Source organism: Sorex fumeus, unplaced genomic scaffold (assembly GCF_029834395.1).
Source record: "Sorex fumeus unplaced genomic scaffold, SorFum_2.1 ptg000129l, whole genome shotgun sequence".
In the NCBI taxonomy this organism is placed as follows: domain Eukaryota; kingdom Metazoa; phylum Chordata; class Mammalia; order Eulipotyphla; family Soricidae; genus Sorex; species Sorex fumeus.
Genome location: NW_026606186.1, coordinates 4,674,047 through 4,696,343, shown reverse-complemented (window position 1 = coordinate 4,696,343; position 22,297 = coordinate 4,674,047). Strand labels below are relative to the sequence as shown.

The window sequence follows — 22,297 nt, the reverse complement described above, 5'->3', positions numbered from 1 at the left end:
CTGGGACCTCGCTGGCAGAAAGGGTTCTGTCCTTATTCCAAGGAGGGCCAGTGATCTCAGCCAGAGATTAATCTCACCTGGAAGGGTAGAGCAGCAAGCAGAAGGTATTTTTCAATTTGTGCTGTGCTCAGGGCTTACTCCTGGCTCTGTGCTCGGTGATCACTCCTAGGAGGGCTTGGGTGACTACTTGGAATGCTGGGGATCAAGCTTGGGTCCACTTCATTCAAGGCAAACACCTTATCCACTGGACTATGTTTTAAAAACCTGTTGTCCGTCCGTATGTCTTCTTTGCAGCAGTTTCTGTTCAGATCTTCTCATTTTCAGAATTAAAAAATTTTTGGAGACGTTACTGGGCCCGCTCGAGCAAATCGATGATCAACGGGAGGGCCTTTACTTACTTACTTACTTACTTACACCCAGCAGTGCTTGAGGGGGTCTTCAGGACTATACCTGATGATGCTGTGGGGATCAAACTCAAGGCCTTGGTTTATCTCCCCATCCATTCTGATTACCCACTGTTTTTTCTTTGTTAGGGACCTCACCCGGCTGTCCTCAGGGCTACTCTGATCTCACTGGTTCTTAAGACTCGTTTCTGACAGTACTTGGGGAGCCGTGCAGTGCTGGGGATTCAGCCTAGAGGTGCCCAAATGCTAAACATTTGCCCCAACCCTTTGAACTCTCTTTCCCATCCCTATTTTTTTGTATTAGTTTTTGTTTTGGGGCCATACCATGTGGTGTTCTGGACTTACTCCTGGCTCTTCACTTAGGAATCACTCCTGGTGGGCTCAAGGGACCATATGGAATGGCAGGAACGGAACCTGGGTCAGACATATGTGAAGCGAGAGCCCTCCCCACTGCACTATCTCTCCAGCTCCTCTCTAGCCATATTTAATGGGGTTATTTGTTGTTGCTGAGATTCGTCAGTTCTTTATTTGGATATTAGCCCTTTTTCAGAACACGTATCCTTTTTTTAAAATGCACAGCTTGAAAGTTAACTATGTGGGGCCATAGAGCACCTCTCGAATCTTAAAAAACTTAAAGCAGTATTTTTTTTTAACTATAGTGGAATTAAACTAACAGCCGGTAACAAAAAGATAACTATAAAATTCCTCTATGTGTTTGGATGTAATGTATTTCTTTTTAAAATAAAATTTTATTGAAGTAACATTTTATATTATAAAATATGAATTATAAATTGGTATGCATGAATACTCAATCATGATTACCACCAAAAGTATAGTTTTTAATCCATTACCACACAACCCTTTGCACATTTCTCTCATGGTTTCCATCCCTAGCTCCCATCCTCTGGCATCCTTCCATTTTCAGTATCTTTAAGAATTTTTTTTGTCACCCCCAGAATTGTCCAAGGGCTATCCCTGCGTTGTGCTCAGGAGTAACTCCTGGCAGTACTCAGGGCCCATATATAGTGCGAGGGGTTGAACTATAGTTGACCATATACAAGGCAAGTTGCCTTACACCTGTACAATCTTTCCAGATCCTGCTTTCTTTATAGTCCATATGTAGGTGGAACATATGGTGTTAATGAATAATGAGTGAATAAAGAAATAATAAATTGCTTACGTCATATTTATGTCATTACATGATATTGTAAATAATGGCTGTAACTGAACCTAGGGGTGCAGATATTTCTGACTGAGCATTTTTATATTTTTGTATTCACATAATTATGCAGAAATGCAATAGCTAGGTCATGCAACATTTCTATTCATAATATCTTTGAGACATCTCCATTATTATTCCATAATGTCTCCATCAGTATATATTCCAACCACAATGTACAGTGGCTCCTTTCTCTATACATCCTTGCCAATTGTTTTTTGTCTTTTTTTTTTTAAATGGAGAGAGGGAAACGCACACCCAGCAGTATTCAGGGATCACTTCCAGCTGTACCAAGGGACCATGTGGTGCCTAGGATAGTACCTGAGCCTCCTACATACTCTGAAACATGCTCTCGGCCTGTGAGCTATTTCTCCAGCCCCTGTTTTTTGCCTTTTGATTGCAATCATTCTGACATTTGTGAAGTAATAGTTCACTGTGGTGTTGATTGAAGTTATTTCTTAACTCGTGTGTTAATAAAATACAATAGAAATTTTTAAATATTTTAACTGAAGTGACAGTGAAAGTACAGTCTATCAAGAATTATGAATTCACTAATAATAGTATTTCTATACATAGAAATGTATAACTTAAAATATAAAATAGATTTCTATAATATGTAGCATAGACACACACACACATATATATACATATATATATATATATATATATATATATATATCTAGGAGGACCAAAAATCAATGAGCTAAGCACCCATATGAAAGTATTAAAGGCACAGTCAATTAGACCCAGAGAAAGTAGAACCACAGAATCTTAAAAATAAGCACATGACCAGCGATGTAGCTCAGTGGCTCTGATTTTGATTCCCAGCGCCACATGGCCCTCCAGGTACTGCCAGGCGTGTACTCTCGGTAGCCCCCAGCAGGCCCTGTGCCTAGCCTCCCCCCAAAAGTCCCTTTCTAACTCCCTCTCCCCAAAGGCATCTTTACATATTTTTAAAAAGTATTTCTTAATATAACTGTTCCCTTCGAATATTAGTTCTGTACACTCCTGTCTTCTTTTAAAAATTTCTTTTTGACTCAGCTCTCTCATTAAAACATAGCAGGGGAACGGGGCTGGGGAGATAACTCAAAAGGCTAAGGAGCTTTGCTTGCGGAAGGCCGGCTTCAATGCCAGCAACCCTTGGCCCCTGAGCACCGCTGGGAGTGATCTCCAGGGTGCCCAGCAAGGAGTAGCCACAGAGTGCTGCTGGTCACACCCCAAAACAAAAATAGGGCAGAGGAGAATATAACTCACTGAACCATCACCACGAGTTATGTGGAGCATTTGGAATAATGTTTGGAATAATAATGTTAAGCGGTTCTATACAAATGTTTACAGTTATTGTTATTACAAAAGAACATGTCTCAGGCAGAATGAGAATGAAGGTAAGAATGGATTTGGGAGATTGAAGCAGGTGGAAAGAGTCAGAGGCCCTTAGGGGAGCACGGACCCCGCTGGGCCTTCATTTCATGTGATTGGAATAACGGATCTGACCAGAGGAGTCAGAGCTGGTCTTTAGCCCAGTGGCCCAAAGCCTGGGCCTGTGACTTGCCCTCGCAGAGAGCACAGCCCAGCAGTGAAAAGAAGCAAGATGAATTGGGTTACTGTACCAGCTTGGGGACAGGTAACTGGGTCAGAGATCAAGGGAGGGATCTGACTTGGTTTTCTTTCCTCCCTCACTTCTTGGTCATTTTGGCTGTTTAGACCACTGCCCTGGGGGATTGTTGACCAAACTGCTTCCACCCACTGGGTTCTATTTAGGTGGTGGCACTATATTTCTATATTGCTGCTTTGGAAAAACTGGATTTGAACTCCTGAAGACTGTAGCCATGTGGGGTGTGTGTGTGTGTGTGTGTGTGTGTGTGTGTATGTGTGTTTTCTTTCTTTTTGGGCCACACCCAAAAAGATGCACAGGGGTTATTTCTGGCTCTGCACTCAGGAATTACTCCTGGCATTGCTCAGGGGACCATATGGGATGCTGGGAATCAAACCCAGGTCGGTCGCATGCAAGGCAAACACCTTACCTGTTTTGCTGTCGCTCTAGCCCCCGTGTGATGTTTTTTAAAGTGAAGTAAAACAGTTCCATTTAAAAAAAATTGAATGATGCATGAGGAAGAGAAAGAAATAGAATGGCACATGTTGAAGAGAGACATACAAGGTCAAGAATACACAGCTCAGGCTGAGTGCAGGCCCGGCTCCAGGATGAAGAACAGATGGAGCAAGATCAGCTTAAGGAAATTTTTCTACTCAAGGCCTTCATTTTTGATAAAATGGGGGTATGATGATTATTTAGGGACTTGAGGGCTGAAAGAGCTTATATACGGAGACTGCCTGGGATGGGACCTGGCGTGTTATGATGCTGGGTATATGCTATGGATATATGCTAGTTTATTATCCTTTCAGCCAGCTGGGGCAACCCAGGTTCAATTCTCCCCTCTTGGAGAGCCCGACAAGCTACCGAGAGTATCTTGAGAGTATCTCGCCCACACAGCAAAGCCTGGCAAGCTCCCCGTGATGTATTAGATATGCCAAAAACACAGTAAGTCTAACAATGGAGACGTTACTGGGCCTGCTCCAGCAAATTGATGAACAACGGGAGGACAGCACTGTAGTGCAGCTACTTCCAGTTTTTTTGCTGGGGATGTTGTGCATCCCAGAGCCCTGGAAAGGTTCCAAGTTGGACAGGGAGCAGAGCCTCTACTCTCAGCAGAGAAGTAAAGTAACCCCTAGATCTCCACAAGGTCCCATAAGGTGACAGTGGGGAGAAGAACAGAGGGAGAATGGCAAATGGGGTTGAGTTTATTTGTGGTCTCTGACCGTATCATCAAAGACCAGTCTTTGATGTTTTGATTTGGGGCCGCACTGCTTAGGGCTCTCCCAGAATGGTGCTTGTGGGTAGCTTCTAGCAGTACTTGGGGGACCATGTGATGCCAGGGATTAAACCCAGGCTTCCTGCATGATTTTCAAAAGCCTGGACTCCAGCCCATTGGGCTATCTCTGCCCTCCTCCCCCACAACACACACACTTAGTGACTTAGTGTATTTTTACTCTAAACTTGCATGTAACCTCGCTATAATTTTTTAAAAATTTGAGTGCATGTAATCCATTTTTAGTGAGAATTAACTATGTAGGAAGGATGATCTACCTCTTAAGGATAGACTTTTTTATTTTTTAAATAAATGTAGGGAAATATTTTGGATTTTTTTGGTTGTTTTTTAGTTTTGTTTTTTTGGGGGTCACACCCAGCAATGTTCAGGGGTTACTCCTGATTCTTCACTCAGGTATTACTCCTGGCAGGGCTCGAGGGACCTTATGTGATGTCGGGAATCCAACTCAAGTCGACCACATGCAAGATAAGGGCCCTACCTGCTGTACTATTGCTCTGGCTTCAGTTTTTGGATTTTTAAGGAGAAAACTGGGGCATGTTTTTGATAGAGATTAGTGTTTGAATAAATATGAGCTTCTAGGAATCAAAAATGTAATTAAGTCTCTTTACATAAGATACTGAATACATTTTGATATTTTCAGTTATAGGATTAGACTTATTAGAAAGTAATCTGGTCTAGAAGCCTGTGGAGAGAAGGACCTATTTAGTTGTACATCATACATAGTTTTGTTTGTTGTTGTTTTATTGAGAGAAATAATTGTACATAAAAAAAAATAGGGCCGGAGGGATAGCACAGTGGTGAGGGTGTTTGCCTTGCACGTGGCCAACCCGGGTTTGATCCCCGGCATCCCATATGGTCCCCTGTCCACCACCGGGAGTGATTCCTGAGTGCAGAGCCAAGAGGAATCCGTGAGCATCACCAGGTGTGACCCAAAAAGCAAAATAAATAAAAAAGAAATTTAACTGCTAATAGCATGTGTGGTCATTTTGAACTACCCCTCAGCTGTGTGTAAGGAAATGAATGGTGTCATCTGTTGTCTATGTACCAGGGCTGCGAGGCAGATATTGTCAATATTTTTGCAGATGAGCCTCTTGAATGTCACAAGCAGTTATCAGTCTATCATGTATAGAATAGAAAGGGCAAAGCCAAAGCATAAGGGTGTCAGTACATTATGGTAATAAAATTTGTCATATACTCAAATTAAAAACTACAGTGTTTGACAAGTGAATCTGTTTTAAATTATTTCAAATACTGCTGACACTAAATTGCAGTTTATTCAGATCTCTTGTTAAAAGCATTGGTTCCAAAAGTTGGTTTTCAGGTCAGTCGTCAGGAATTTTAAACTTCTTTTCATTTGGGGCTAGGGAACACATGTGCTGTGCTCAGGAGATCATGCGGAGCCAAAGATTGACCCCAGGCTTCTTGTGTGCAAGCAGGCACTTCTGCCTTTTGAAATATCTCCCCTGTCCTGAAGTTGTTTTCTGAGAGGCAAAAGGCAGTTTGGCTTCTTGAATTAGCCCATATTTTTAGCATACAGAAGCTGAAATATTTTGCACTGAAAAGGTTGGTAGAATATACTTGTGTAGCCCTGGCCATTTAATGTAGTGGAAAAGAAATAAAGTTGAACAATTTTTTTAATTTAGCAAGGGCATTAAGCATTAGACAGATCTTATTAGATATGGCATGGTGGCAGAAGCACCAGAAAGGCTGTGTGATCACAGGCAAGTTCCATAAAACCATGTGACCTCAGATTTTGCATCTGTAAAATCAGGTATTTGTGAGGACTAAATGAGTTAAATCGTTTCCATGTGGGAAAGTGGAGTGGGATTCTACTTATTAAAGCCATTAGCTAAAAATTGAATGGTATCTGGCTTCTTTCCCTTCTTTCAAATTGAGTCAAATAACGGGGAAGACCACCTATTGATTAAAGAGAGACTATTTCTTGGAGCTGAAATTGTTTACCATGTAAATATGTTTCATTGTACATGACTTGGCATTTCAGCATCATAATCTGTTGCATTTAATTAGGCACAGTACATAAAGTATGCATCCCAAGCAAACATGGGAAACACAATAGCAAAATTTTCTAGGATTTTTGCCTCATAAATTTTCAGTTTATCTATTTCAATAATGGTGTTTTAATGTCGGCTGCCTTTTTCCAGTAAGTGCAGCCCCTCTGCCTAGCATTTTTTATACAAGAAAGCAAATTAAGGCTGACCCCTGAAGTTCTGTGCTTCTTCCTTTTAATGCTTAAGACTTTAAGTAACAATCTTTTTCCTTTATTTAACATTGTCATTAACATGATAAATGAAGCAGTTGTGTTTAAAATATAAAATATAATAATGCCAATTAATAAATTGGGCTTCAGTGACTGTGGAGGCATTGAGTTGTAAATGTGACTATGAATGTTTCTTAGATGCAAAGCAGCCGGAGAAACTTGAATGGCTTGAGATTATTTTTAAGGTTCGAGACTTGTCAGTCCCATCTCCTGGGTAGAACAGAAGATGGCCAGTGCAGAATCTGATTCTTATATCCTCAAAGATTATAAGATGATTTCTCAGTATTTTTTTAAAAGAGAAGATGGAGTGTAGGGAAATCCTGTAAGAGTTGGGGTTCAAGGTATGCGCCTGACCTGGTTGTCTTTCAAGCACTGCAGGTGCCCTGCATTGCCAGGTGTAACCCCAATAGTCCCTGGCCTGCAGGAACTGTTGCATTGAACCACTGCCCAGTTGGCCAAGAATCACAGGTAGTCACCTCCCTGGGTCTGCTGAGCACAACCTAGGTGCCCCTCCCCAATTAAAAAAAAAAAAAAGATAGCTTACTCTTTTCATTGAAAAGTACTTACTTTTGTTTGTTTGTGATGCTTAGAGGCTTTTTCCTGCCTCTGGGTTGAGGGATCACTCGTGACAGGGCTCAGGGGACCATTTGGGGTTCTGGGGATCAAACCTGGATCAACCATGTACAAGGAAGTGCCATGTCTGCTATATTATTGCTCCAGACCCAGAAACATATTTATTTACTTCTCGAGGAATGTTTATAACATTGTAAATAGGGCTGGAGCGATAGCACAGCGGGTAGGGCGTTCGCCTTACAAGCGGCCAACATGGCCGACCCTAGTTCGATTCCTCCGCCCCTCTCGGAGAGCCCGGCAAGCTACCGAGAGTATTCGATATGCCAGACACAGTAACAACAAAGTCTCCAATGGAGACGTTACTGGGCCCGCTCGAGCAAATCGACGATCAACGGGAGGGCCTTTACCTTTACCTTTTAAATAGGAGAAAAGAGCAACTTTTTTCCTTTGCATGCAGCACGAGAAAACACTTTTTACGTTTTCATCAAGGGCTATGTAAAGTCCTGGTGAGTCCTGAGACTCCTTCACTCAGCACTTGATACCCCGAACCTTCTGACTGAGATAGTTGTTTGCGACACATCTTAACCTGGTGCCTCAGAGGCCACTCCTGGCTCAGTGCCAGAACTCTTTCTCAGTGATGCTTGGGGACCAGGTGGTATTCGTGCCAAAACCTGAGCTTCCACAGGCAAACATGGCCCCCAACAACCTTTGCCTTCAGTCATCGGCATAACTTTCTGTTTGTCAAAACAAGTATTTGTATTGCTTTGATCAGTTTAGATGAACAGTAACGATGGTTTAATCTAGAGGGAAATAGCAAACATGTAGAAACTTACAGTCACAGGAAATAAAAGCAATTCGAAATGTTCAATTTCCACATATTTCTTCAGAGCATAAAAGTATATTGCATTAGGATAATATAGAAGGGAGATGAAATGGAAATACACTTCCAAGAACAAAAATGATACAAAATTTTTGACTGCTAAAAAAAAAAAGCAAATTTATGGATAGTGGGTATCAAAGTCCTGTACTATTTATATTTGGTTGGATACATTTGAAAGAATATTGGTACAGTTTTATTTAAATGTCAACACTTATGACACACTAAAATAACATTGTTTACAACTATATAAACTTATAATGAAAAAATTGTAGATGCCAACTCAAAAAATGTGCAAAGGAGAACAAATGTGTGAAGGTTAGCTGACGTGTTGGGATTTCTTCAGGAAGTTTTCCAGCCCTACAGTGTGCACGTAAGTGGCCCGGGACCAGCCCTTCTTGGGGAAGGTACCCACCTGCCACAGGATCCACTGCGTCCTAAGAATTGTGGGTTCATTCTTGGTCTTCCATTTGCTGGAAATCATGGTGACAAGGAGACTGGGTGCCAGGTCGCTCTCAGCTCCCCTCCTCAGGGCTGTCTCCCCTTCTCTGTCCTGCAGATGAGCCCACCAGTACATAGCACCTTCATGTCCTTATCCCCATGCTCCCCTTTCTTACCCTGCTCCATCCTCCCCAGGAGAAATGGTCCTCCCTGGTAGGTTCGTTCCCCACTCTGCCCCTTCCTAAATACACCTCACTCTTCTTTCTTCTTGTCCTTCTTTTACTGCAGAGAGGGACCGTAGAGGTTAAGGAAGAGCAAAGGGGAGCTGGGTTCGAAGTGAGACTACGAGTATGAGACTACTCTGGGGTCTCGCTGAGGTCCTGGCCTGGGAAGGGAGAATTTGCTGTTTCTGCCTGGTGGGTAACAGCTTCTGAAGGTGGGACCTCTGAAATACGAACACTCCATAAAGATATTTGTTGAATTGAATCTGAGGTCCACTTTTTTTCCCCCTACTCCTGGCAATGCTCAGGTGCTCAGGGATTACTCCTGGCTCTGTGCTCAGGGGTCACTCCTAGCAGGGCTCAGAGGCCCATATGTAGTACTGGGGGTCAAACCCAAGTCAGCTTCATTCAAGGCAAGTGCCCTACCGACTAGACTACCACTCTGACCTGTGAGGTCCAGTTCTGATTGTGCGAGTCTCTTCCAATACCCCAAGGCCTTCTCTGACTGCACATCCCTCCATTTAGGATCTGTGCAGTACAGCTTCATGTATGCTTAGTGCCCTGCCATCTTTGCCAATGCTTTTGAACGTCTAGTATTATTTTCATTATCAGATTCTAAATTCTGGGCAGGCAGAGATACATCTCACAGTGCCTAATATAGTAGGAAACGTAACAAATGCTCAATTTATATTCCAATTGATTATTATATTTTTTTGAAAAAAGGAAAAAGTGGACAGGAAGTCCTGGGTTGAAATCTGGACCCAAACATGCCATTTAGTTGGCTGTATGATGTGGGGGACTTGCTATCTAATCTGGATTGCTTGTTTATCATTGATTAAGTATAAGGGTAACTGCTAATCATTATCAGTTAGTTATGATGTGCAAAAATCAGTAATGTCTAACTGATCCTATGAGAAAGATAGAACTATAACTTTTATTTTTTATTACTGGAGAGAAAACACAAAAGCAACTTGCGCAAAGCAACTGAGCATAGTAAGTAGAGAATGAGGTTTGAACCCAGAACCTGAGTTCCAAGCATTTACCCATCATGTGACTTGGCCCACATCCAACTTAACTAGCGTCTTTGTTCTGGGCTGTTTTGGTAGGAGCTGAAGATAGTTCAGTGGGGAGGGTGCTTGCCTTGCAGAAGATCAATGCAGGTTCCATCCCCAGCACTCCATGTGGTCCTCCAATCCCTGCCAGGAATAAGTTCTGAGCACCACTGGGTGTGGCCCCAGAACAAAAGCAAACAGAAAAAGCTGTTCTGGAGGAAAAGATGGTATAATGCAAAAATAGAATCTAGTTATTATCTGGGCTGGAGCGATAGCACAGCGGTAGGGCGTTTGCCTTGCACGCAGCCAACATGGCCGACCCGAGTTCGATTCCTCCGCCCCTCTCGGAGAGCCCGGCAAGCTACTGAGAGTATCTCGCCCACACGGCAGAACCTGGCAAGCCACCCGTGGTGTATTCGATATGCCAGACACAGTAACAACAAAGTCTCCAATGGAGACGTTACTGGACCCGCTCGAGTAAATCGATGATCAACGGGAGGACCTTTACTTTACTTACTTTAGTTATTATCTAGAAAACATTTTTAACATTTTCAGCTTTACTGAGATATAATCAAAGGGCTGGGGCAATAACACAGCAGGTAGGGTGCTTGCCTTGCATGTGGCCAACCCAGGTTTGGTTCCCTGGCATCCCATATCATCCTCTGATCACCACCAGGAGAAATTGCTGAATGCAGAACTAGGAGTAACCCCAGAGCATCATTGGGTGTGGCCCAACCACAGCCCCCTCCAAAAGATATAATCAACACAACATTGTTAATACTTAAGGTGTATAAGATATACATATACCTTTATATACTTACAGAATATAAAAATATATAAGGTGTATTTTTTAATCTTTTGACTTATTTGAAAATTGCAAAATAATTGTTTCACAGTAATAGCTCTCGCCTCCATCCTAGCACAGTTGCCACTTCCTGTCTGTGATGAAAACACTTAAGACCTTCTTTCTTAGCAATAAACAAGTCTGTGATACACTGTCATTAACCGTCATCACCATGCATATTAGATCCCCGAACTGGCCCACCTTATAACTGCAGGTTTGTACTATTTGACCACTGTCTTCCAATTTCCCATCCCTAGTCCCTGGTCACCCTTTACTCCCAATTTTTGAGTTGGTCTTTTTAATATTCGACATAAAAACGCTTTACTTTCTAGAAGCAATTGGCAATTGTCAGCTGAGTTGAGTCGGGGGAAATGCATGGCTATCATAAATGGAGCAACCGGAAGCTTTTCCCAGCCACTTTTGGCCTAGCAGAACGGTTCCAGAAAACCAGTAGCCTGTAAAATGTTCCCTCCTCATTTCCCTGATTGCCAGACTCTCAGTCTGGGAGTTGATAGCAATGAACATCAGTAGAAGGAGAGCACTTAGGTTTTTATTCTCATTTTTAATTGATCTTAAACTTTTTGCCTGGCCCTTTGCCTTTGGCACAGTCGAGAGTCGTGAGTCCTTGTTACTGGCTCAAAAGAGAAGCCCAGGACAGTATATCCCCGCTTTGTTCTGTGGCCCTTTCTGCCTGTATTTGAGCTCAGGGCCCAGCGTCAAGCCTTCCAGCCCAGAGATGGAGCAAGCCCCGCTCTGCTGTGTGTACGGTAGCACACTGTGAGCACTGTGGGAGGGGACCACGTGTGATGTGTTGCAATTGGAGCTCCTACCGAGGAAGGGTAGGGTAGGGGTTCTTCTGCTACTAATTGTATCCATCTGTTTTTATGTTTTCATCTGTTTTTAAAAGGTGAAAAAAATCCTGAACTTGGGTGTGGATTTTTTTACATTAATTACGCCGATCCCTGGCTCAGCGGTATGGTCTTAATAGCTGATTGCTGCAATACCCAAATCTGTGATATCAGAATGTGACGTGCATATTTTAATTTGAGAAATAGTTCAACATTTTCAGATATTCATTTAGATGTGGTTATGCAGGTTAAACATAACGTATGATCACTGCTTCTTTCATTGCTTCCAATTAAACCTTGCTTGTTAGTTTAACCTCTAGGTAATCCCATCAAACAATTGATGTCAAGGAAACACTGCCCACAGTAGCTTCGGATGAGTGGTCATTAATTTTAATTGCCTTGATATTAAAGATTAAGAAGTATTGGGACTAGCAGAATGGAAACGATCTGATGTCAAGCAAATCCACTTGCTAAAGCTTCCCCAGGCTGCTGGTGATATTAAAATTTTACTGTGAGAATTAAATAAACCTTTATTAGTGATGACTGTTGTTTGATTGGTCCAGGGGTATGCATAAACAGAGAATTCTTACATATCTGGAGATGAGACCTTGATGGTACAGAGTTTCCTCAATTATGAAACTGTTAATAAAGCTGTAATCTGATTTTCCAGGCTAGGTTTCATTAATGTATTATAGCTTCTCTGATTGTCAAGGTAATATTAACTACAAAGTACAGAATCCAACAGAGAATTGTTTAGAAGAAGAGAACTCTAAGATGGGCCTTTGTTGCTAAATTCAGAGTTGGGGAATTTTCATTAATTATGCTTAAGAAATGCCAAATTCCCTTCCAACCAGAAATACCTCCCTTCTCACTGAGGCATGTTCCATATTTAACTCTTTCAAAGGCCTGCCAGTCAGACTCAGATAAGCTGAGGAATGTTATCTGTTCAAGAGGCTTTTTGCAGATCAGCTCTCTAGATCCACCCTTGGGAGCGTGAGTAAGGCGGGGCAGAGCCTAAGAAAATTGGCTTTAACACAGACACTCAGAACCTTGAGGATCCTTTCCAGTCTTGATTCAGAATTGTTGTTTTCAGAAACCCATAATTCTGGTATGAGAACGGATCCTGTTAGTCACCGAGGGGAGGCTGTCTCCAGCTGGTGTGGAAACCCTCCCAGAGCTTCTCTCTCCATCATGTTGGGGTGCGAGGCCACCCCACAACAGCAGCATGGTCACCCACTCCTGTTCCCCACAGGCCATGGTTTGTCAGTGGCCAGATTCTGCCCGTGCCTCCTCCATGACAACTGCTCTGTATGAACTGAGACCAGCTGGTGGGAAGAAGGAGAATCTCACTTAGTCCCTCAGAGAGGCTGTCTGGTAGAGAGGCCCAGCAGGAGGCCCAGCCTGTGTGAGGTGGAAAAGCCACAGAGAGAGAGAGAGAGAGAGAGAGAGAGAGAGAGAGAGAGAGAGAGAAGAGAAGAGAGAAGAGAGAAGAGAGACAAGTTTAGAGGGCTTTGAGTTTAGACCTCTTGAGTTGGGTGTTATGGCCAACTATTTATAGGGAACTACCTTTAAAATGGATCACTGCAGGGGCTGGAGAGATAGCACAGCAGGTGGGGTATTTGCCTTGCACATGGCCGACCCGGGTTCGATTCCCAGCATCCCATATGGTCCCCTGAGCATCGCCAGGAGTAACTCCTGGGTGCAGAGCCAGGAGTAACCCCTGTGCATTGCCAGGTATGACCCAAAAAGCAAAAATAATAATAATAATAATAATAATAACAACAAAATGGATCACTGCAGTGTTTCAGGGAAGTGAGGGACAGAGGCAGACATTTGAGACAGTAATCAAAACACACACGCATTCTGGTCTGTCAGGGAAGAGGGCAAAGCTCACAGGTGTGGCATCACATAAACACAAAGAAAGCCTTAAGAGAGAGGGGTGGCACTGGCAAATGTCAGACACTGCTGAGAGGGTCAGCAAGTTGAGAAGTGAAATCTCATTGAACTGGGGACAAATGTGGTGCCCTGGAGATTAGGATGAGGAAAACGTACGCATGAGGCTTTGTGAGACACTCCACACTGTTATTTATTTATTTAGTTTGCTTCTTGGGTCACACCCAGCAATGCACAGGGGTTACTCCTGGCTCTGCACTCAGGAACTACTCCTGGCAGTGCTCAGGGGGCCATATGGGATGCTGGGAATCGAACTGGGGTTGGCCACGTGCAAGGCAAACGCCCTACCTGCTGTGCTATTGCTCCAGCCCCGACACTCTAGACTTTAAGCGAGTGGGGCCTTTTAGCAGGGAATGAGAGCAAACAGAAGTGCTAGGAATACCTCACTGTGACCTTCCTGAGGAGACCGGGTGGTTGCCACCTCATGAGCCTCTGCTTGTGTAGAGCTTGTGTAGCGCAGACATTCCCGGGATGCAGCCGCATGCTCTTCCTCACGGGTGCCTCTGCCAGTGCCCTGCCACTTCTTCCACAGAAGGACGAGTGCCACAGGTTGAAGAACGAGAGTTCTATTTCCAAGGCAATTCAAGACTTGGCAGAGATGGTTCAATAGCTTGCCCGTTGGTGTAAATTGGGTTTGAGGGCTCATCTCCTCGTTTTTCCTTGGGGCTCCTTAGTGACTGCCACCAGAGCAGACACCGCCTGGTGACACAGCAACAGGTGCCTTGAGCAGACTGTTGAGGAAATAGAGGGATGTATTTTTAACACCAAGAGGTACAGGCCTTTGTTCCAGCAAGGGGGTACCTATTTGTCCGTCACTGAGCGCGCTTTCAGTTCCTCTGTACCTCAGCCACAACATGGGGACGTAGAACGTGAACTCTGAGCAAGGAGTCCTGAGCTACAGTTTTGCCATCAGATGAACAGGATGAGGGGGGCTCTCGACAGGCTCCTCTGCAGACCCCTCACCCACGTGCTCTGGCTGGCATCACGAGTGGTTTGCCAGGGAACTAAGCACATTGCACTGGGTGAAACGAGAGCCCTCCTCTATTTGCCGTTGGCCTTAACGGACTTGCTCGCGTTTCCGAGTGCGGCTGCCTCATGTGTTAACTGCACTGCCTGAGCAGCCATCTTGGCAGACAGACAGTGTCTTCTAAGGCGGGGAGACAAAGGAGTTTCTCATCCATTATTAATTGCTGCTACTCTTTTCAGCAGACCAAACATGATTCTTCTATACAGCTGCCAAAATCGTTCCAGACGCAAAAGAAATGTCATTCTTTCTCAAGTAGTTCCCACTTCACTCATTAACAAATGTTTCCTTTTAGTTTTCTTTTTCCTGTGAATTGGAAGTGGAGGGGGACCAATTATTTTATATATAGCAGAAGAATTTCTTTTGCTTTTTTGGGGGTCACACCTGGCGATGCACAGGGGTTACTCCTGGCTCTGCACTCAGGAATTACTCCTGGCGGTGCTCAGGAACCATATGGGATGCTGAGAATCAAACCCGGGTCGGCCACGTGCATTTGCCCAACCCACTGTGCTATTGCTCCAGCCCCAGAATATTTTTTTTGTTACGATCAGCAATGCTCCTGGCCATTAAAATTGTGCTACTAATTTTAGCGTTAGTGTGGCTGACCCCACGAAGCTCTGTGTCAAGAACATGGTAAGGATCACTGGTGAGTGAGTATCAAGCATCTCTCAGGCCAGCTCCTTGGTGTCCAACTATTAGTATTGAAGTTTGACCGTTTTCCTCTCCCTTTGACCACTTACTCGTCCCCTTCACTCATCTCCCTGATTTTTAGGTATCCAACTGGTTTGGCAACAAACGAATCAGGTACAAGAAGAATATTGGCAAGTTTCAGGAAGAAGCGAACCTCTACGCTGCCAAGACAGCTGTGACCGCGGCGCATGCAGTGGCCGCAGCTGTGCAAAACAACCAGACCAATTCGCCCACCACGCCAAATTCTGGTGCGTACTGGGTGCTCCCTGCCCTGCTCAGCCAACCGTATGCCTCGCGGCCCGGTCCCGCAGGTCAGGAAATGGGAGCCCAGACTCAGGTCCTAGTGGATTTAATAAAGGAACAGTGATATTCACATGCACGCTTGTTTGGGGGATGGGTGAGTGAGGAGCTGGCCAGACCTTGTTAGCCAGCTGTTCACAGTGCATGCCACTCAACTCTTGATCAATTCTGGAACTTTTGCACTTAGCAGTAGTTTTTAGCCCAGTTGTTAGACCAAGCACTTCCACTTATGATTATTTAAGCAATATTGTTCCGTGCAGCATTTTCAGGTCAGCAGTAGTGTGTTGAGGAGTAAGATAGCAGAAGTGAGGGCTGCAGTACGCCACGAAGCTGGTAGGTTGGGGACCACTTCAGCTGTGCTCTCCCTGCCACTCTGCCCTCCTTCTCACTGCCTTGATGCCTGGGCTGGCACTCAAGGGCCAGTCAGGAAGATTAGCTGTGAGGGATATGGTACTTCATACCAGGACGCTGTAGCTTAGCTCCCCCGATAGCTTTTGTGCCAGAGTTGAAACGGTGTGATAGAGGCAGAAACACCTTAAGGTTATAAGGCTCAGCTAGACCAGGCAGGTGCGCTTGAGTAGCAATACAAGGGACTTTGCCAAGGAAACCCTGTAAGTACATCTCTAAAAGTTCTGAAAGTTTTTAAAATTTTTTCCTTCGTTTTGTTGTCCTCGCTGCTCTCCCCTCCCCCCATCCCAGTTCTTAGTAACGGAGCATGCAAAGTGGAGCGCAGGGAAGTTTCTTCTCTAGCCTGGTCCACCCTGATGGTTACCAGTGAAGAGCAAAGGGCTCCTTTAGTGACTAGAGAAAACTGGAAATAAGGGCAGCTTCTGGGGGTTTTGCTGTTTGTTTTCCCTTTCCCTCTTTCTTATTTGGGCTTCCCCTTGAGAGGACTTTTCTGGACGCAGAATACGCAGGTGCCAACTCTCCAGAGCTGCCCTCCATCCTCTTAGCTTTGGAAGTGCTTTATGTTGTACGGCCTCGCCCTGTTCTCCTCTCCCTCCACTAGGTCTTGAGGATTTTATGTGTAGCTCTCTGTTATTCAGCGACTTAACTCTTTCCTTTCCAGGTTCTTCTGGTTCTTTTAACCTCCCAAATTCTGGGGACATGTTCATGAACATGCAGAGTCTGAATGGGGATTCTTACCAAGGGTCCCAAGTCGGAGCCAATGTGCAATCACAGGTAGGAGAAATGCCCCACCTGGGGCCTTTCTAGCAGGGTAGGGTTTGGGCTCAAAACTCCTTACTCTCACCCCTGGAAGTGGTCTGCATGCCCGCGCAGAGCCTGTGCTGGGTGCTTCCAAACGGGACCCATCCACCCCACCATTCCATTCAGGGGGAAACCAAGTGACAGTGACTTTTGATGATTCAAACCTGATCAACTTTGTGAATGCATTCGGCTCTGGCTTGAGCTCATGGAGAGGGGTTAGGCGCATCTTACTCTTTTAACAAAAAAAGAACAAGAAAAATTGTGTGTGCCAGGTTTTAAAACCTATTGCTCGGTTTTGTTTCCATAATTTTTTTTCAAGTCAGAATGCAAAAACCTGAGTTTTAAAAAATTCACTCCAGATTCAGCTCTTTCCTCATTCTCTTGCTTTTTTATGCATATAGGGTGTGTGTATGTGTGTGCGCGCGCGCGTGCACGCGTGTGTGCGCGAAAGCATGTGTGTGTGTGTGTGTGTGTATACGTGTGTGGAGAGAGAGAAGTAATATAAATATTTATGGGTAGATTTTTTTCCCATGGCCACACAGTTTGGTTGGTGTGCTTGGAAACTTTGCATTGCCATGAGGAGGTTATTGTCAGGCTGGCGTGAAAAACAAAGATGTGTGGGTTTTAATATGCAAAGAATTGTTGAAATTCTGCCAGTCACATTTGATTGATAAATTTGTCTTTCGTTGAAGATGCTAAACCCTTGTGGCACACATAATTCAAATTGTTTCCCTTTATAAGTGATGATGTTTTAATAGATTTAGGATGATGAATTTTGCTCCGTCTCACTTCTAGGTGGATACCCTCCGTCATGTTATCAATCAGACGGGCGGCTACAGTGATGGCCTTGGAGGAAATTCACTGTACAGTCCACACAATTTAAATGTGAGTACTCCAGAGAGCAGGCTCAACAGTGAGGTAAACAGCGACCAATAAATCAGCCAGTGGCCATCTGACCTGGCTTCGGCAGCATCTTTACTGCACTTTTATTTTATGAACTTAAACATTTGACATTACCTAGATATGGTTGGAAGTCCTCACCAATGCCAGGCATGGCCGGCTTTCTATCATCAGGAGTGTTCTCCTTAGGCAGGATCCAATTTAGTGACCGTTTCCTGAGAGCCATGCCCTCTTACAGGGTGATGGGCTTTTTAAAAAGGGGAGAGGAAAAATTAAGTAAGCACCCTTTTATCGTAGAACCAAGCAGCAGGAAGCACTGGCAAACATAGCTTAGTTTGTTGAAGATCAACAAACCAAAGAATTTGGTTATTTGACACCAGCTTGTTCCATTGTCAGTATTATCTTCCAGCATTTTTCATGGTCTCTTCATGTATAATTGTGGAGAAAATCATTTTAACCTTGGTAGCTAAATAACCAAAACTGGATTTCCTCACCCCCTTTGACGTGGATGGCAAATGGCAGAGCACAGACCTGGAAAGGAGTGTGTAGAGGCGCTGAGGTGGGCGGAGCCTGGATTCCAGATGTAGGGAGAAGGAATTGACCAGCATGCACTGGCGGAACCGGCAAGAAAATGGGCATGGTTCCCCTTTTCAGGGCTTTGGCTTCTATGAAAGTAAATATTAATGATTTAAAAAGTGATTGAGGATGTTCAATTGTAAAGGGGGAAAAAAGGGCCATTAAATACTCAGATCTTTTACATTTGAAGTGTCAAATCTTTCTTTTTGGGTTTATAAATAACTCATAATAACCCACAACAAACCATATAAAAAGCCTTTTAGTTGCATTTCTCCTTTTTCATTTAAGTGTTTTGAAATGCTTCAGAGAATGTGCGATATCCTTATCAACATGATAAAATATGAAACTGTGATTGCCTGCAGCATTTTACAGACATGAATTCCGTCTTCACTGATGAGGCTTGATAAGGCGCTGTTGTATGATACAGCGCATAATCTCAAACCACCAGAGTTAGGATTAATTTATTTTGAAAAAAAAAAAAAAGAATGCTGGCTGACAACCTCTCCTCCAGCTGCCAGACTGCGTAAAAATATTGTACATTTGTTGTTTATAAATTTGGATAAAAGAGGAATGATGTTTACTTCAGAGGGAATATCTTTAGACTTGTATCTGCATAAGAGGTTTTTTTTCTTAAGTAGATTTCCCGCCTGAGGGGGAGAGCCACTTACCTTTCAGGTGAAGAAGAGGGTGTTTCAGAGGCGCCCCTGAACACAGAGCCATCCAACCCCGCTCAGCTTAAAATCTACTTCCTTAACTGTGGTTCTCCTACACACCAGACTCTCTTGAGCCTGGGAAATCCCTTGGCCCCTCGGCCCTGGCCATCTGGATGGGACAGTTTGGTCCTCCCCAACCTGCACAGTGCCTGGTGTTGCCCAAGGGAGGGAGGTACATGACTACAACGCCTCAAGTCTGGCACAGGGGCAGGACAGCATGCAGCTTCTCCGACAGTCATGTCTAGATGCCCTCCCCCCCACCCCCAGCAATCTAGTGATGCAGGCCTGTAAGAAGACAGTTGGAGGGGGCTGGAGCGATAATACAGCGGGGAGGGCATTTGCCTTGCATGAGGCCAACCTGGGTTCGATTCCCAGCATCCCATATGGTCCCCCGAGCACCACCAGGAGGAATTCCTGAGTGCAGAGCCAGGAGTAACCCCTGTGCATCACCAGGTGTGAGTCAAAAAGCAAACAAGAAGACAGTTGGAGGCACTTGCCTGAGAAGTTGCAGTGGGGCACACGGGGTCGAGGAAAGCCAGTGGCTGGTCTGTGTCGAGGCACACAGGGTGTCAGCCAGCTCACCTTGGCTGCCTTTCCAGAAAGGCCTGTCCCGTCGCTGTCACTCAGGGCTCTCCAACTCACAGGCCCAGCACCTCCCTCTTCTTGACTGACATCAAAATATGTAGCGACAAGCTGTCTGCCCCAGCAGAAATCTGATCGGACATTGATTTCAGCAATCGCCTGTATGGGCAAAGACAGAAGGCAAATTTGTTTCTGGGTCCTGTTATTTCTGCTGCAGCTCCGAGGCGGGCAGGGCCAGCAGCACACCCAGAGCAGCAGCTGCGTGGCAAACGGGGGCTGCAGTTATGGATGATTGGGATACAGATTTGAATAGTGTGCGCTCCTCCGGAGTTCATGCATTTTCATTCCAGAAGATCCTATTTGGAGGCAAATTCTGGCCTTCATTTTCCGAGGGTTGGAGGTGCGAGCTGTCAGGCATGTGTGGGAAAGGGGCCAGCAACTTCTCAATGGAGACAAGGATTAAGTTGAGCTGAAGTTTAGACTTGGTGGAGCTCAGGATTTTGTTGACGCATCGCATTGAGCTCCTCCCCGGCTCCTTTCTTAGAAAATTTCTTCCCGAGTTCCATTTCCCCCTGCAAATCAGGGGCTGAGAACTACAGCCTGGCTTGGGAGTAGTTGGAACCGTCCTTGGGCATGCTGATTTATTGCCAAGTCTGGGGGGATGGATTTGTTTTACATGCATTTAATCCTGCTTTAACACATGCTTCAAATTCCTGCCAAAGTGGGTCTCGAAAATACATTTTGCTAATGCATCTCTGCTCTCGTGTCGTCATCTGGGTGTTTTAAATTGGGGAGTGGAAGGAATACGTCAACCTGCACCCACTGAACTGTGTTCTCTTTTCAGGCTAATGGAGGCTGGCAGGACGCAACCACCCCATCCTCTGTGACTTCTCCTACAGAAGGCCCAGGAAGTGTGCACTCGGATACCTCTAACTAATCTCTGGCCACACTTTTCCCTGAGCTGACATGCCTTGACATGTGCATTCAGAGCAATAGGAGGAAAAGGAAAGCGTTTTTGTAGCCCACCATCTACAGCTTTACTGTAAAACCTTGTCTTCTTAGAGAACTTGAGAAATCTGTTTTTTAAGGAATCATAATCATTTGTATTTATACTTAAAAACACACAATGTTAAAAAAGCACTTTATCCAATTAGGCCAAGATTTAACATTGTTAAACAGTCCTGTAGCTATTTTATCCTAATTTATTATCAATATTTTGCATTAATGGTTTCACAGTTGCCAATGACTTGGCCTTAAGGGTAAAAAAAGTACAAATATACAAAACCTCAATCGTTCAAGCAAATGCAAAGCTTCACCTCACCTAAATTGAACTCCCTGCATATTTCCATCATAGCCTGTGACCGTCTTTCTCTCATATCACTAATGGAGTTGAAATCCAAGAGCTGTTTGGCTCTCTCTGTTGATGAAGGTTGTGTTTAGGAATCTTCCTCGTCACGTTTGTGTTGCGATCTCTTCTGTTCTAATTAGATCAGAGACCGGTAGCATCTTTTCCCTCTCTGAAAGCACCGGTGCCCAGAGCCCGGCCGTGATGCAGTTTCGGATCAAGGTTGTTCTGGGAGCTGGAGATCCTGCTGCTGATAGAGGTGACCCCGAGATCCGCCTGGGGTTGGACCCGGGTGCTGGGTGCGGCTCAGATTTGGCAAGGTTTGCTACGTCCTCTGGGCCTGGAGGGCATTGACCAAGGCCCCGCTCTCTGGAGTGTTGTATATAGTGTAGCAAAAGAGTATTTATACATCTCACCAATCAGAACACAGCTTTATTACCTCATGCGAACTCATACGAACCAATAGAATTTCAACATGTTCTGTAGCTTAGAGTGCTCACTTACTACCTCTGAACAATACTCACGCTGTAGTTTGTCTTCTTTCTTATCTTTTTGCATCTTGTAATTAACTCTTTGTTTCCCTTCATAAAATGTAATGTACATTGTAATCTTTTAAAAGAAAAATCAGGGTTGCATTTGCAACTTTTAAAAAAAAAAAAACAACCGAGTGGAGACATCGGGTCTTAACACAGGATCGGTGAAACTGTTGTAAATACTGAGAAACATTTCGAATGTTCTTCATCTTGTTATTAATTCATGCAAAAGAAAAAAAGAAAAAAAAAAGCTGCGACTAATTGTGATGCATTCAGATTTCAGTATTCAGTACTGTATATTTCACCCTGTGTCATGGGGCCCCTCTCCTATCTCTTTTTGTATTGTATGCGATTCTGAAACTGATTGAGTCATGAAAATAATTTGTGGCGGTGATTCTAATGTATTAAAAACGTTTCGTGTTCCTTTCTAACTGGATTACACCCTGGATTGAAAAAGTCTTCCTTGTGGTAGTTATATGTAGTTTCAAACATGAATAAACTTTTTGCTTTCATGATTAGATGTCGACGCAGTTTCCTTCTCTTTTCTCTCCTTCCGTTGTTGTTGGTGTTCATTTGGGTAACACTGGTTATTAGAGTGTAAATGTATGTTTTCGGGGTCCCGCCAAAATGCCAGTATCCCAAGACCAGACTGTCCTTGGACCCCCTTCCCATCCTTTCCCAAACCCCTCCTTGGTTACCCCAGTTCTGTCCTCAGAGCCACACAGAGCACTGGGTAGTGGCTCTTCCAATGGCTATGAGTGAGACCATCTAATACAAAGACCATCTTTGTTCTTCAGACTTCCCGTGCTAATTAGCATGACCCCATT

General features: G+C 44.2%; 1 protein-coding gene across 2 annotated transcripts in view; it reads left to right on the top strand.

Annotated features, from left to right (window-relative positions):
- The window catches only part of LOC130045750 (pre-B-cell leukemia transcription factor 3), a 218,528-nt gene extending 196,540 nt beyond the window's left edge, over positions 1-21,988 (top strand). Inside the window, exons 6-9 of one of the 2 annotated variants that reach the window (XM_056138586.1) lie at positions 15,395-15,560; positions 16,682-16,794; positions 17,617-17,706; positions 20,437-21,988. In XM_056138586.1, coding sequence (XP_055994561.1) covers positions 15,395-15,560; positions 16,682-16,794; positions 17,617-17,706; positions 20,437-20,529 — 462 coding nt within the window. In that variant the 3' untranslated portion in view covers positions 20,530-21,988. The remainder of the gene's footprint in view (positions 1-15,394; positions 15,561-16,681; positions 16,795-17,616; positions 17,707-20,436) is intronic. The other variant, XM_056138587.1, reaches the window with a different exon arrangement.
- The last annotated feature ends 309 nt before the right edge of the window (positions 21,989-22,297 follow it).